The sequence below is a fragment of the Dermochelys coriacea genome, chromosome 2 (genome assembly GCF_009764565.3).
Source record: "Dermochelys coriacea isolate rDerCor1 chromosome 2, rDerCor1.pri.v4, whole genome shotgun sequence".
In the NCBI taxonomy this organism is placed as follows: Eukaryota; Metazoa; Chordata; order Testudines; family Dermochelyidae; genus Dermochelys; species Dermochelys coriacea.
This window is the reverse complement of record NC_050069.1, coordinates 257,020,570-257,037,805: the sequence shown is the minus strand read 5'-3', so window position 1 is coordinate 257,037,805 and position 17,236 is coordinate 257,020,570. Positions and strand designations below refer to the sequence as shown.

The 17,236-nt window shown below is 39.6% G+C and overlaps 1 protein-coding gene across 6 annotated transcripts in view; it reads right to left on the bottom strand.

Moving 5' to 3' along the window:
• Positions 1-1,272: 1,272 nt before the first annotated feature.
• The window catches only part of XYLB (xylulokinase), a 168,445-nt gene continuing 152,481 nt past the window's right edge, over positions 1,273-17,236 (bottom strand). For 5 of the 6 annotated variants that reach the window (XM_038392483.2, XM_043509696.1, XM_043509697.1 and 2 more), the window contains 3 exons: positions 14,548-14,635; positions 12,231-12,325; positions 1,273-1,515 (listed from right to left, as the gene is read on the bottom strand). In XM_038392483.2, the coding sequence (XP_038248411.1) occupies positions 1,432-1,515; positions 12,231-12,325; positions 14,548-14,635 (267 nt within the window). In that variant the 3' untranslated portion in view covers positions 1,273-1,431. The remainder of the gene's footprint in view (positions 1,516-12,230; positions 12,326-14,547; positions 14,636-17,236) is intronic. The other variant, XM_043509698.1, reaches the window with a different exon arrangement.

Below are 17,236 nucleotides of genomic sequence, written 5' to 3'. Positions count from 1 at the left end.
CAAAGGAAATCCTAACGGATACATAGGTACCATTACATGATGCTCTAATTGGATACAAATGGACTTCCAGAAACAGCACCTAATAAGAATGTACTTCCTCCAAGGATCTCAAAGAGATTCTACAGTCATTAATCAACTTTTATAAATATCTAAATGGAATTAGACCCATGTTAAAGATGGGTATGCTGAGGTACAGAAAGGTGAAGCGATTCAGATCAAGACCTGTATTCCCTACCCATAGAATGCAGCCCTATACCAACGATATGAGAAGCTCCAATATGCTCCATTTTCTGGAAATTAGATCCGACTTGCAGACCTTTAATAAGCAGACTATATAGCACTCAGCTAGGGCACCTCTGGATGTAACACACTGTAAGCACATACAGGCACTTTCTACAAGAAGGCTCATTTCCAACAGATCCTTTATTTGTTTTAACACTCTTTATTGTCTGTAGCACATTTATCCAAGTCTCCTGTCTTTCAGAGGCCACAGCCATTACTTACAGATAAACTGCAAAGCACTGAGTTCACATTTCAGACACTGGGCCAAACTGCCCTCTGAGTCATACCCAGGCAACCCTTCAGTGTGCCTGCACAGGCATAAGTTATGGCAGGATTTGATCCAATGCAGCCAACACAGTACTTTGTAATAGCAGATAATACTCACAAAGGCATTTCCACAAATGGAAACAGATCATCACTGGGACTGAAGAGGGGAAAATTAAAAAGTACTGTCTTTAATATTAATAACTGCTTTCAGAGGAACATAATTCCCTGGATAGTCATACACCACCTTCTGTTTTAGAATAATCTAGCAGCTTATAGCTATATGTTAAGGAATACCTTAACAAAATACCTATATGTTAAGGAAAGAGAATCCAAAATCAATGGTGCTTAGATTTTTGTGGACTTTATGTAATTTCTGTAAGGCAGCACCATAATAAACATGGTATAACATGGTATAAAAAAAACCAGACCGATTAGAGACATATAGAAATATAGTTGTGGCAGATAAATGGATATAACAGACAGATAAAATAGATACGATACAGAAAGACAGATATGGTAGACATATAGATAGAGACAGACATGTAGACAGAGAAAGACATGGGTAAATGGATAGATAGAATTAACCTGACTATTGTTACCCAGTTATTACAAAATACCAGTTACAATGCTAAAAAAGATCTGAGAAAAAAATGATGCTGTGGACACAAAAAACACTTGAGTGATTTAAATAAGATTTCAATCTTTCAGCAACTTTTCCAGAAATACCTTTTTAAAAAAACATTTTAATATGTATTAGACCTTGTTTTGGGCACAAAATACAAACAATGCCTTAAACAACTGCAGTAAATTCTGTCAACTTTCTTCTGATCTTCACTCTGGCAGTCAATTCCTTGGGCTGGTGTTAGATTTTTCTTTTTCTTGCTATTTAGCCAGATGAGATGAAACTGGACTGTAGAGAACCTTTTGTTCAAGCTCTGCATATCTTTTCAGAAGGGGCTGGTAGAGCTAAAAGGAAGAGAAAGTTACATGTGTATGTTTAAAACATGGATTTTAAAACTTTTTGCATTTCAAACCATCCCCAGAACCAGAGTGTTAGGAGTCTTTTAGAAATGTCCTCAAGAACATGCACTGCTATTCTTCATTCTGTTTTTAATAGCCCTTGCTAACAGTTCTTCTACAGTTTTAATTTTGACTCTCAGACAGTTTCTATTGCAGTGGTGTGATAAGATGTGTATACGTTAGTTCAGTGTTCTTGTGATGAGCATAATTCATTACGTCAAGGGGAAGTAAGCAGTCATCTCTATTAAAATCACTATTTTCTCACAATTTGACACATCCTTCTCTGTAACATTTCTAAAACCCAACCTGGTCTTCCTATCCACACAAAACTTTTGTCCCGGCCTTCCTCATCTCCCCCAGTATTAATAATAACTGCATCATCCTCAGCCTCTCCGGCCTACATGCTCCCTGTGCTGATGCTATTCACCGGCAGGGAGGTGTTATGCCTGCCTGCTGGCACCAAGGGGCCATAAAACCACAGTAAATCAGGCCCAATAACTGGAAACCCTTATCTGTAGTAACCAATAAGTAAGACACAGTGTTTAAGTGAATGTCACAGTTTCCCAAATAAGGACTCCAGTCTGCAATCTTTACTCAGACAAAATTCTACATGGCTTCACCCTGAGTTTTTCATGAGTAGAAGTATAGGCTTTGTGAGAGTATATAAAAGCAGAATTGCCCTTTAATCAGTTAAAAGTACACTACCTCATGGCATCAGTGTTTAATACACACTCAACTGGAATAAAATAAATTCTCCCAATATGATCACATCTTCTCACAAGAAAACACATTTATAGTTTTTCTAGGATTTTATCACCTAAGGGAAAAAAGTGATGGTGTTTTGACCTTGTGTTTCCATTCATTTCAAAATCTTCAGTTTCTGAGTCCCCTTCTCCTGAATAATAGTTTCAAACTGAGCTTCTCTCTTTGTTTCTGGAATTTAGTCAAGAATTGTTGACTAAAGAATTGAATTGTTGTACAAATTCAGCAACAGAGGAGTATGCTTTGATTAATTCTACCCATCACTAATAAGCTGTTAACAGCAGTTAAAACAAATTTCTATACTAAATTAAAAATATCAGATGGAAGTCTATAAGTTATATACAAGGTAAGTATACAATATATCTATGGTATGTGAATATACATTGTACACTTCACTGAAGCCCTATCAAGTACAGGAAAATAGGTGTTTTAATCCATGGTAGCTAATACATTTTTTAACATTTTTAAACACTCTCTTCCAGTGATAGAGCATCAGACTAGGAGACAGGAGACCTAAGTTATATTCCTACCTCTACTGCTGACTGACTGTATGACCTTGGGCAACTTGTTTAATCTTTGTGCCTCAATTTTTCCTGTAAAATGGAGATAAAGAGATCTATTGACAAAAAGGACATGAAACTGCAGAGTACTATGATGATGACAGTCATTCAGAAAGTGTCTAGCCTCACCTATTTAATTATACAGTAGGGCCCAATATATTTCACAGACTAAAGTACTGATATTTTGTGTTTCTTTGTTAGCAGCCATTTTTTCCCTGTGCAGAACTTGTACAAGGATGTGTTGAAGTGAGTAAGCACCAAAGATTTGAAAAATGGAGAAGAATGAAGTCACAGAGGTGATCAAGTACCTTTATAAGAAAGGCTGGACTCCAAAGGAAATCCATGAGGAAATGGTTGCAACACTGGGGAATGATGCCCATATGCCACAGTAAAAAAAAAAAAAAAAGCTGGACTGATGAATTGTTGAATTTAAGCAAGAGAGAATCAGCACTGAGGATGAGCCAAAGTCAGGATGCCCTAGAGAGGCCAGAATACCAGAAAAAGTTGATGCAGTCCACAGGATGATGATGAATGACATAAGATGAACAGTCAGGCACATAGCTGAGACACTGGGCATCTGCAGTGGGTCAGTGCATGCCAGCCTCCACGAAGACTTAGGCCTGAGAAAAGTTTCAGTAAGATGGGTGCCCAGAATATTCAGCGCTGATCAGAAAAGAGAATGTGATGACATTTCCAGGAAACTTTTTGCTCCAGGACAGTGCATCACCGCACACATCCCAGACTGTAGTGACCACAGCAGCCAAATGTGGCTTTCAGCTGCTTCCCCATCCAGCCTATTCAACATTTGGCTCCCTCATCTTTCTTCAACTTGGGGAACAGGCAAAAATCTCTTTGGAGAAAGAGATGCAGTGATATTAATGAGGTGATCACAGAAACTGAGGATTTTCTGGACTTGCAGGACAAGGACTTTATTAGACAAGCATAGCCAAACTGCAGCTGTCTATTCTGCAGCTGCACTGGACCAAGTGCATTGATGTCATGGGGGACTATACTGAAAAATAAACAAATGCAAATTATGACTCTCTGCCAGTCTAGAAACTTTCTGAACACCTTTCATAGCACATCACAGAGCATTTGATTTTAACTAATTACACGAATGCCTTAGATGTGTTGTGTGTCAAAGTGCTGTCAGTACCTGTGGAATACCGGAATTACCATTACACATCCTGAAGAATGCTACTGCTCCTATTTTTTTATATATATATATATATATATATATATATATATATATATATATATATATATATATATATATATATATATATATAAAAATAAATAAAAGAGTAAACAAAATACTGAGCAAACATTCATGGGATGTATTAGGAGCATCAATATGTCAGACAAAAATAGATCCTTCATTTACTGAAACATCTATAGTTAAAAGAAAAGGAGTACTTGTGGCACCTTAGAGACTAACAAATTTATTAGAGCATAAGCTTTCGTGAGCTACAGCTCACTTCATCGGATGCATTTGGTGGAAAAAAACAGAGGAGAGATTTATATACACACACAGAGAACATGAAACAATGGGTTTATCATACACACTGTAAGGAGAGTGATCACTTAAAATAAGCCATCACCAGCAGCAGGGGGGGGAAAGGAGGAAAACCTTTCATGGTGACAAGCAAGGTAGGCTAATTCCAGCAGTTAACAAGAATATCAGAGGAACAGTGGGGGGTGGGGTGGGGGAGAAATACCATGGGGAAATAGTTTTACTTTGTGTAATGACTCATCCATTCCCAGTCTCTATTCAAGCCTAAGTTAATTATATCCAGTTTGCAAATTAATTCCAATTCAGCAGTCTCTCGTTGGAGTCTGTTTTTGAAGCTTTTTTGTTGAAGGATAGCCACTCTTAGGTCTGTGATCGAGTGACCGGAGAGATTGAAGTGTTCTCCAACTGGTTTTTGAATGTTATAATTCTTGACATCTGATTTGTGTCCATTCATTCTTTTACGTAGAGACTGTCCAGTTTGGCCAATGTACATGGCAGAGGGGCATTGCTGGCACATGAGGGCATATATCACATTGGTAGATGCGCAGGTGAACGAGCCTCTGATGGTGTGGCTGATGTGATTAGGTCCTATGATGGTATCCCCTGAATAGATATGTGGACAGAGTTGGCAACGGGCTTTGTTGCAAGGATAGGTTCCTGGGTTAGTGGTTCTGTTGTGTGGTTGCTGGTGAGTATTTGCTTCAGATTGGGGGGCTGTCTGTAAGCAAGGACTGGCCTGTCTCCCAAGATCTGTTCTCTGTGTGTGTATATAAATCTCTCCTCTGTTTTTTCCACCAAATGCATCCGATGAGGTGAGCTGTAGCTCACGAAAGCTTATGCTCTAATAAATTTGTTAGTCTCTAAGGTGCCACAAGTACTCCTTTTCTTTTTGCAAATACAGACTAACACGGCTGCTACTCTGAAACCTGTCATCTATAGTTAAGCCTCACTAATTCTTGCTTTGCTAACCTGTAAACTTGATAAACCCTGGCTGCTTTACCAGACTCCTCAGCAAAGATTTAATAGCAGAGTGCTATATTGCTAAGAGTGCTCTATTTCTAAGATAGCGTTCTCATATTATTACATGACATTATTTTTACAATATATACTACTGCACATTTACTAGGACAATATGAAGTATTATTGTGAATACTTTACTCTAAATTAAAAAGCGTCAAAATCAATGAACAGCCGCGTCAACCGATACAGTGTCCTTGACTATTTTATTGGCCTTGAACACTTAACTTGCTAATTTGCAAAATCCAGGCATCTGCAGTGGGTCTCCCAGCCATCAGTGTGAATGAGTGCTGTAATACATACTGCATGCAGATGGGAAAAATCAAGACCATCCCTCCTACTTTATTTCTGTACAACTTGGGTGAAATTCGCCCCCTGTGCAGAGGCCCAGCACAAAGTCTGAACTATACATGTTCTTCTTACCCCCTTTTTTGACTTTATTGGGGAGTTCTGTTTAAATACTAGTGGCACAGCATGGCCCCCTATTACTGCAGGCTGTAGTGACTGGTATTTTATATGCAAACACACACAGGGTGAGTCAGAACTTCAAATGGTGTAAGAAACAGTTTCTTATTGTAACTGTAAAAAGAAAAGGAGTACTTGTGACACCTTCGAGACTAAAATTTATTTGAGCATAAGCTTTTGTGAGCTACAGCTCACTTCATGCATCCAATGAAGTGAGCTGTAGCTCACGAAAGCTTATGCTCAAATAAATTTGTTAGTCTCTAAGGTGTCACAAGTACTCCTTTTCTTTTTGCGAATAGCTAACTAACACGGCTGCTACTCTGAAACTTATTGTAACCGTGGTTCTTCAAGATGTGATGCAGACCTGTATTCCACTTAGGTGTGTGTGTGCCCAGCGCACCAGAGCCAGAGAATTTTGCCTAGCAGTATCTGTAGGAGGCAGAAATGGCACTTTGTTCTCATAGCCCCTTTCCAGCAATATGAGGCAGCACCACCATAACACCCCTCAGTTCCTTCACACAGAACACCTGGAAACGAGACTCCAGTGCAGAGGGGACGGAGGGTGGGTTGTGGAATACACAGCTGCAACTCAAAGAGCCACAGTGACAATAAGTAACCATTTCTTCTACTTCAAGTAGACGCAGCCATGTATTTCACTTAAGTGACTCACAAGCAGTACCCACCCTAGGAGGCGGGGCTTGGAGTCTATCTAAGCAAAGATTGCAGGATTGCACTACTGACGTTTGCATCCGCTCTGGAAAATGCAATAATGGCATCATGGTTCGTAAACATATGTATCAATAACCAGGTGGCAGGCCTGCAAATGTCCAATATTGAGAGGTCACTGAGGAACCCTATTGACACTCTTGTAGAATGAGTTCGCACCCACTGAGGAGGCATGGTTGAAGCTATTTCATATGCAGTCTTGATACAAGATGTTATCCACCTAAGGAACAGACTGCTTGTCCCTTCATACATCTGCATATGACATACACAAGTTGATGCATGAAAAGGTTCAGTTCTATCCAGGTAGAAGGTTAGACAATGTCTCACATCTAAAATATGGAGATGCTGCTCCTCCAGAGATTAATGTGATTTAGGAAAGAACATAGGTAAATATATCACCTGGTTCAAATGAAAACTGAGAAACCACTATAGACAGAAAATCATAGTAGCTGGTTTCCATTGACATTACCTAAGAGATTTCAGAAGTATTTTTCCAGAGGCAATTATATGGATTAATTTTTATAATTGATGTCCACAGGGAATAAAGAACACTCAGTGATGCACAAAAGCTCAGGAACATAAATTCCCTCTTTGTAATACTCTCAAAAAAGTAACGTATCAAAGAGTGATATTTTAAAAAAGCAATTATGTGTATTATAATATGAAGCTTGTAATTGCCTATAACGTAACTGTCATCAATATATTACTGACCAATCACACGTTACCAGGGCTCAGCACATAAATAGGAAAACAAAAGATAACAAATTGTTAAAACAAAATACAATATAACCTAGACTGAGACTACTACCTTCCATGCAAGAAGTGCTCACATCAGTATTGTCCTCCTTTCCCATCCGTCTGTTGCATCCTGTTACAAACCTAGATTGTGAACTCTCTAGGGCAGGGACTATCGTCTTATCAATTGTTTGTACAGTGGAGCCCTGGCCCAGTCCCTGGGTACTACTTAGGGTGACCAGCTGTCCCGATTTTATAGGGACAGTCCTGATATTTGGAACTTTTTCTTATATGGGCACCTATTACCCCCCACACTCTGCCCCAATTTTTCATACTTGCTGTCTGAATACTACTAACTAAACTACTACTAACAGTAATAAAGTAAACAATACAAACAGCCCCCTTGTCACACACCTATCATGTATTATATAAGCCAATACTGACTATATCAATGCAAAATTTATGAATTACATAGATGTAATTAAAACCTATACACTTAAGTGAAGTGGACTTCCCTGCTCCTTCCCTACACAAAATCCTATATAACAGCACTAAATCAAATCTTATACCATTGCACAGGTACATGCCTTGTAACACGAGAGATGTGATTATCTCCAGATAATCATATTCTCTCTCATGCCTTTTTGCTTAATTAGCCAATAAGCCAAGCATCTCCGTTTTTAATAGACTTCTAAAACTGAGCTGCATTTTAATGCTGTAATAATGGATTCTTACTGTCAGTTAGCATATACATATTGTTATAAGGTCTCCCAGTTATTTCTGTCATGCCTAGTGGTTCTGTCAGGCTGCAATCTAGGAAACTTCAGTGTCCGGAGCTCTATTGTGCCTTTCCTGAACAATCCCAGTTCCTTGCCCCAACAGGGGCTATGGAAGGCATCATGTTCCCCAATGTGAAGGGAGCACAGCAATTGCTCTCAGTTTGGCTGCAAGTCATTGCTGAGGAATAGGCAAGTTGAAGGCCCATGCTCGTCCCTGCCCCTCCCCCTCTTTGGGACAGCTGGCAAGTGAGTGCAAGGACTGGTGATGGTCCTCAGCCCCTGCATGGAAGCACAAAAGGAAAGTGGTTCCATGCACTTTCCCCACATTCTTCACATCCACATGGGGCACTAGGTCAAATCTGACCCACAATAATAAAGAACACATAAGGATAAAAATTCTGTTGTACTTATAGACCTTCACATTCAGGATTCAAATACCACAAGCTGTAATGTTTTATTGAAGTCAGAAGCAGGCTTTCCCCCCTCTAGTGATCTGGCCCTTGTTGCTTCCAACCTATACTGGCAAAAGGAAACCAGACTAGATTCCCTAGCTATGACCCGCTTTCCCTACACTGCAAAGATCTGGCTCTTGCAGTCCAAAAGCGATATGGGCAACTTCACATTGGTTAGCAAAGCTGCTCTACAAGAGCTCCTCAGCAAGACAGAGCTTAACCTCAGTATGACTTTGAAGTTTATAAAAAGAACCAGCATTTAAGTGAAAGCCACTAAACACAACAGAATGAAATTGGATGAACAGGGAGATGCAGCCCTGTAAAAAACAGAACCAAACTGACTCATCACATTATGAATTTTCACTGCACTGTTCATGCTAACCCACTGTATTACTGACAGGCCCTCTGGCTTTCTGCAGTTTCACAGCCATGAAACTAGCCAAGGAATCTAAAAAATTGAGTGGAATTTATAATGGAAAGAAACTGCTTTTAATGGGATGCAGCTAGCATGCTAAATGTGGGTGCAGAAATGGTCATTCCTCAGTTTGTTGTTTTGCTGCTACGGTCTCTTTAATGACTCCATATCAACGGGAGCAATAATTCACTGCCTCAATATCATTTAAGACCAATAAAAAGATGTGCAATGATAACCAGGTCTAACCAAGTGAGAAAGGAGGAGAAAAGTATGGAGACAGAGACAATTATTCTTTTGGTTGTCAGGACATTGTATGCCCGTAAAATGTAAAAGACAAAAGAATTCACTTTTGATACTTTGAGCCAGGCAGTGCCTACCCCTGCATGGAACCAAGGATCTCACCCTCCCTTGCACACCTTTGCAAGTGGAAACTAGAAGAGCACTGACAGCCCAAAAGAAGTGAACCGGTGGTTCACCATTCCACAGAAGCCAGCAGAGACAAACGGCACAGGGAGCACATATTACACACTTTCAAAGGGTGTCGCAACTCCCACTGGTATCATGTCCCTCACTCCTTCCAGAGACATTATGGCCGTGTCAGATGTCACTGTGGACTTCTACTGGGGTGGAGTGTTTCTCCACCCTTCCCATATCTCCTGGCGGCTCGGATTATAAAAAACAGAACACAGATCTTTTAAAACAGGGGGAAACAGGTATCACAAAGTTGAGCAAATGAGATCAGATCATCTGATTTTAAATTGACTGACTTAATATTTCTGATCAGGACTTGTTTGATCACTAAGATTTTCCAGTTCTGTAGTAATTAAATAGTATGCTGGTATGTACTATGCCACTATGGAGCATAATCATTTCCATTATTACTGTTGCTGATGTCTGGTCCTCCAATACCCTTTTAGCTGGAAGCTAGTAATTTTGGTAGTTTCCAAGAGTTTAAATAAAAGCTTAAAAGCCTTGATGTCTGCAGTTATGGTGTGTGATGTTCGATGACTGAAGTATGACCATTCATATCCTTGATATTGCCACTGCAACAAATCTTGTACACAGTATGTCATGTAAGGTGTCAATGGAAAAGTTATGATTTGGTAAGTCTGATTATCCAATTATATGCACGTATCTTTTTTTTCTCAAGTTATAAATATTGACTATGTACTGGCATCATACATATATGCTGTATTCCTGGGTAAAACCCAGCAGGTAAAATCTACAATGAAGCCAGACAGCTTTGCATTAATGGCCCATTAAAGACACTTAACTGTTACAATGGGCCACAGAAAAAACTCATTCCACCAAGATCTCTTCCTCCAGATGCCTCAGCTACCATCTGTAAGTCAGGTTTCAGAGTAGCAGCCGTGTTAGTCTGTATTCGCAAAAAGAAAAGGAGTACTTGTGGCACCTTAGAGACTAACAAATTTATTAGAGCATAAGCTTTCGTGAGCTACAGCCAAATGCATCCGATGAAGTGAGCTGTAGCTCACGAAAGCTTATGCTCTAATAAATTTGTTAGTCTCTAAGGTGCCACAAGTACTCCTTTTCTTTTTATCTGCAAGTCAGCAAGCCATGTAAGGACATGAGATCTGCTCATGTGAACCTCAACTCCATCTTGTGCCAGTAACTTTCCACAAATTGGGCTATGAACTTTGATTGAAATAGAAAATTTTCAGGCCCATGGTCAAGGGTATAAAACATCCATTTTGCCTCTTTCCTGATCTGATTCTCTGGACTGTGCATTTACAACTAAAAGGAGCATACTGAACTATGGACTGAGGACCTTCCAATACTTTTGAAGTTACCAGAGAGACTTTACAAGCCAGCAGTCTGTAATATCACTGCTACAAACCAGATATAAGAACATTACCACTATTGTATGTATATGATCTATTCACCATTATCACGCTTTTTTTTTAAAATTAATAAACCTTTAGATTTTAGTTACTAGAAGACTGGCAGCAGCATGACGATTATTGGATAAAATCTGAGTTATGTATTGACCTCGCTAAGTGGCTGATCTCTTGAGATTAGAAGGACCTTATATGTGATGAAATAGGTTTTCAATAACCATTCCTCATATAGTCCAGTGTCTGGGAGGTGAGATAAGGACTGGGATGCCGAAGGAGACTGCATTTCTGACTTCCTGTTAACCAGTGTGGTGAGACAGAAGTTTACTTTTGTTACTGGCTTGATATAATCTAATGATAGAATAACCACCAGTTTGGCACGAGTCTGCCCTATTTCTCAACAGCTTGTCCCAAATATGGCATTCTCAGCTGTGACCCCACTGAGGCAGTGACATGCTGCATCCAACGTATTATGCAACACACCAACAGACTAAATTAATGTAGAAGAAATCTGTACATAATTGAAGTTAGTGGAAGTAGAAGGTATTTAGATTCTAGACAGCTACAACTAAGTTACTATTGTACAGTATTCTTGCTGCACTATACTGTTCATTTATTACATGATATTAAGTTATATGTAAAAAGCTGTAATAGAGCTACAGTCTTACTCCAGATGGGAGCAAATTGCCTTTAATAGAAAATTGGAAGTCCCAAGACAAGTTCTTTCCTTGGTTTACATAAACTATGTGGCTCTGTTGCCTAATTGGCTGCTTAGCCACGTGGTCCCATGAAACACAAGTTTCTTGTTTTGAGAGAACTGTAGAACTTTAGAGGATATGTATGTAGTGAAAACTGGTTCTCGTAAGCATTATTTCTAATTAGCGACCATTTGGCTGTTCAGACTGGAAGTTATCAGTGAAAATGTGTATGCCTTTCATAAATTATTGCTAATCAATATTAAGAATCAGGCAGGCAGGGATATTTCTGATGTTTGCTAAACAGAGAAAATAATTTCATTAACATTTTTCCAACTAGCACTTTGCTGGAAGTAAAGCCTATTTTGTCAATATTACCAGTCAGAACCCAATGACCAGCACCAGCATTAAACCTAAGTTATAACACTTTCTGTCCTTGAAAGATGACAGTTTTTCCTCTCTGCATGTCTCTGATTGGGGAAATTTACTCTTTTATGTGTCTGAATATAGTGATCACTCAGATATTGTATCATTACAAGAACAGAGATTTCCTCAAATCAGTCCTAGTGTCTCCCAAGTTACAAATACATCCATTTTATCGGCAAAAAAAACCAAACTGTTTTTAAAAACACACAGAAAATAAAATGAAATGAAATTGAAAATGCTGAAATTCCAAAGCTACTCACCTGGTCTGCCCCAGTGGTTGGTGTAACAACTAGTCTAGGTTCTGGTGCTAATTTCACTACATCTACCAAGGACACACTTGTTTCTGCTACAAGCCCTGCAGAGAGAATCACAATACTGATCAATGCTCAAAAACTAGATGAGGGATGAGCCTCAACTCACTGGCAAATTAATACATTATATTGATCCTCCATCGCTAGGTCAGCATTCAAAAATGAAGGATAAATGGCAAAGGTCTTAGATTCCAATGCACTAATCTGGAAAGTGGGGACTCTGAGATTGAGTTTTTGTCAATCATTCAATTTGTACCTTATGGTGGGATAGCAGCAGAGATGCAGTTTCAAAAAATATCAGTAATCATTTATGGACACTAATAATACAGTAAGCAGCAGTGAAAATATGCAGAAGCAAGGGATCCAAGGACAAAGTGTAACCAAAATAAAAAGCACAGCTAGAAAAATAGGGATGAGATGTGAAAATAGTATTAAGAAAATGTGCACTACAAATACTCATTAAACTATGATATACAAGGCAGCTGAACCATCAGAGGGAATCCCATTACTACAGCATTCTCCCTCGCAAAATAAGCTACAGCATTTCAGGTATTCTTTGTTATTCCTGCCAAACAACCTAGACTAACCATGGAATACTGTATTTGTAGATATAAATTGTAAAGTTGTTAAGGGGCTCTTATCATTAATATTTCATTTATATTAGCAAGTCTTCATTTTTACACAACTCCTCTGCTCAGCCAGAGGAGTGAGCCAGCTGAATGGCATCAATCAAAAATACCACTGAAAAAAAAACACACAGCATGCCCGGGGGGGGTTAGGCAGCAGCATACCTGAGCAAAGATTTCAAATAGCATACTGACAGAGGGAATTCCCATCTTCTGGCCATATGAAATATCTGCATAAATCTTAATGGAAGCTGTCACCTCAAGCTGTATTCAAGGGCAGAGAATCCAGTATGTACGGGAAAAGTTCAGGATGATTTTGAAGTATAAGGCACATTCTGAGTAAAACAGGAAGGATTTGGGGATTTGGTCCCTAAAAAGTGTAAAAAAATGTCCTCAGCGTGCTTCACTCCTACTGATAATGTGGTGCTGCTATTTCCACTCTCTAAATGCTTTGGTGATGGCATCATTGCATCTTCTTTGGAAACAAAGCAGTGGAAGCATATTTTGTGTGTTAAAATTACTGACTCCGGTTCTCTGCTGCACAGAGTTTCTGCTTTGTCTTCAGACCTGTGAGTGCAGTCAATGTGGGTGTACCATGTAGCTGAAGGCAGAATTTTCTTCTGAAAATGGAACCTGGATGCTTTACTGATGATCTGCACTGTCTTCACCATGCTTCTGTCTCAATGTTATGACCCTGCATGAACCTGGACACAGGCTGACCATTGCTAAAATGTCTAATTGAGGCCTATGGGAATTTTGCCTGAGTAAGGACTTTAAGGATTTGGCCCACAGCTTTGAACTTGTTTAACAGTAAAATAGCCAGGAAACGATGCTATTAAAGCATTCCAAAATACCTGAAGAAGACAGACCTTCCTGGGATTCAACATCACTTAACCTCTGAGAGCCTGCCATTAACATACAAGTTTTTGCATCAATACACAAATTAATTGACCCGTTTATTTCTGGGACTTTGGTTGTTGCATTACAAGAGATTTATGCATTCACAATATGAAGCGTGCACAGCTTGAATGTGGAGCACAGCACAGCTTGTATATGCTGATAGATGGTTTGTCATTTAAAAATGCCAAGATTTACACAGAAGATTTATTTTAATGTCACCCATTTGGGCAGTATTTATTACTAGGTTGGTTTTCTCTATCTCCTTCTCCCTTCCTTTGTGGGTTTAGTCAGGAGAGGGGAGCTTTAATTAACAAATGGGTATCTGTTGGTGGAGAATCAGCGCATCAAAGCTGCACACCCTTCCCAGCAAACCTCATCCATTTCCAGAGATGTACCTGCCATCTGTCCAGGTCCCACTCCTGTCTGAGAGGAGGTTGCTGTAGTTTGTGCTGCTGTATCCTACATTACCCTCTAGGCAATCTGCCACTGGGAGCCCAAGTCTAAATTCTGCTGCAAGTGAGAGTGAGTGAAACCCTAAAAATTCACTTTTATTCTTATTGGGCATGACCAAAACCCACTGATGTCAGTGGAAATACTCCCTTTGACTTCAGTGGCCTATGGATCTGGTCCACTATGCTTTATATATCCCGCACTTTTTTTCAGAAACTTAAATCGTGGATATTGGGTGCATGAAAATTAAATGTTCAGGTAGACCAAAGGACTTTTCTTTACAGCCTTACCATGAATCGCTCTGTATGCACATCCTAAACAAGCAGAGTTGGCGGTGTCAATAGTATACACTGGTGCGCTAAACACATCAGACAGGACCTGGGAAGTTTAAAAGCATCTGTTACATATGACTGTGAAACACAGGGCACTAAAAGAAAAGCAGTAAGGGCACTAAGTAATTCCTTATAATTGCTGAGGCAAGCAAATGATTCCTGCACATGATAGCCAAATGTTTGTGCAGGCTTTGTACCAGTTACCTCTGGGGTCAATGTGTACTGACTCTTTTCATGTGACACAGTACTAACCTTTGGCAAACCTGACCCAGGTCAAGCGACTGGGGCCAGGAAACAAAGATACATTTCTTACAGTGTTGTCACTCCTTTATTACAAAGGTTCTGTATGCGGTCATTATCTCTCCAGCAAGTTCTCAGAGTCATCCCCCAAGACTTGTAAGGGGCAGATCTGTTCATTCCTGAACCAAGAAATGGGGGTCCAGATTCTTTGCTTTACCAAGTTTATGCTCAGCAAAGTAGAAGGAAGGAGGGGAGAAGTGAGGGAGTCAACTGCAACTCCCCAATTCTCTGCTCAGACATGACCAAGGTTAGAGCAGCCTGGAGGCCCAGAGCATTCCAGCTCCTCCTCCTCCTCTCTCTCCCCAACATAGCCTTTGTTCTGGGGTCTACAGGGAGGGTGGTATAGGAGTCGTGTGATCCTAACAGTATCCCAGTGCAAGAGGACAGGGGGCTAAGTGGTATCTCGTAGTGAGTTTCAGCTGGCCAGACCAGTTCAGTGTACACCAACTCACTTTAAAAACTTATAATGTAAGACATCAATAGTAAGCGAATAACATACTGATCATTAATAGTATTGTATGGTGTATGCACAGATGACAAATTCAAAATTACAAACATATTGTGAATTATGTTCTTAAAGTGTGTCTGCTGGTCAGGGCTGAAGTTACCCCACTCTAGACAAAGGAATGTGGTTCTGCCACCTTGAAGGTACTTCCAAGGTGCCTTAAGAGATAATGGAAATGCAATTTACATAAAAGATAAACAGAACTATCAGGGCAACAAGGGGAGGAGATAATCACTCAGCCTCACCGCACGGGGAGGAGACTGCAGAAAACAGATTAATTGGCATTTTAGCAAACACCAGCAGAGGAAACCAGCATGAAGCTTCCTTCACCACAAGACTATGTCCCTTCCTCACAGCTTGACTGAGCTTTGCTTTAGGATAACCTTCAGAAGAATCGATTGCAAAGGTTCACTGCACTATAAAAGAGAGGGGGAAAAGCCCCAAGTTATCTTCCACCTAACAAGATAAAGGAACCAAGCACTTTGGACTTTGTGGAAGATCCTGACCTGAATGGTGGTCAGCCATCTTGCTGGAAGGTAGATTGGTAAGGAAACTACCTTGAATAAAGGCTGTAGCTTGTTGTGTTAAGCCTCAGCCACTAGAAAGTGTTTTTCACTTTTATTTGCTTGTACCCATATTTAACTCTATCCCTTACTTGAACTCACCTAAAATCTTCTGTTGTTAATAAACTTGTTTTACTTTTAATCTAAACCAAGCCAGTGCTGTGCTCCCTTCAGGTAGCATTGTGAAGTAAACATTTCTAAGTATCCATCTATATCAAGCATCACGTGAAACTCTATTTTAGGGGACAAATGGAAAATTGATAAAGACATCCTCTCCATGGCTTGGTGATCAAATTTAAGTTTATTCATAAATTCATACATATAACAAATCATTTAGAATGTGTGATTTCTTCCTCATGAGTGACTTCAAAAGTAACCGATAGAACTTTTCAATGTCAGAAATAAAGAACAAATATTTCACCACATGTTTCGTGCAGTCATTCATCAAGAGCCAAAGATGTAAAAGGAAAAACTCCTTAGTTTAGACATTAAGGATATTTTAAAAACAAGAAAATAGAAAGGAGCATAAACTCTAGCAAATCAAGTGTCAAAGTATAATTGGGCAGGCCTAAGCCACCAGATGGTATTCACCCAAGAATTCTGATGGAACTCAAATATGAAATTTCAGACCTGTGGTTTGTAACCTATCACTTAAATCAGCTTTTGTACCAGATAAATGGAGGACAGCTCATGTGACACCAATTTTTAAAAAAGGTTCCAGAGGTGATCTTGGCAACTACAGGCTGATCTAAGTCTAACTTCAGTACCAGGCAAATTGGTTGAAACTATAGTAATGTCCAGAATTATTAGACACATAGATGAACATGATTTGTCAGGGAAGAGTCAACACAGCTTCTATAAAGGGAAATCATGTCCCACCAATTAGAATTCTTTGAAGGGGTCAAAACATATATAGACAAGCGTGATCCAGTATATATAGTGTACTGGGGCTTTAAAAAAGCCTTTAACAAGGTCTCTCACCAATGGCTCTTATGCAAAGTAAGCAATCATAGAATAAGACAGAAGGGCCCCTCATGGATCAGTAACTGGTTAAAAGACAGGAAACAATGAGTAGGAATAAATGGTCCATTTTCAGAATGGAGAAAGACAAATAGCAGTGTCCCCCAGAGATCTGTACTGGGACCACTGCTGTTCAACATACGCATAAATGATCTACAAAATGGGATAGACAGTGAGAATGCAAATTTTGCAGATAAACTATCTAGAGTAATTTAGTATTAAGTCCAAAGCAGACTGTGAAGAGCTAGCAAATCTAAGG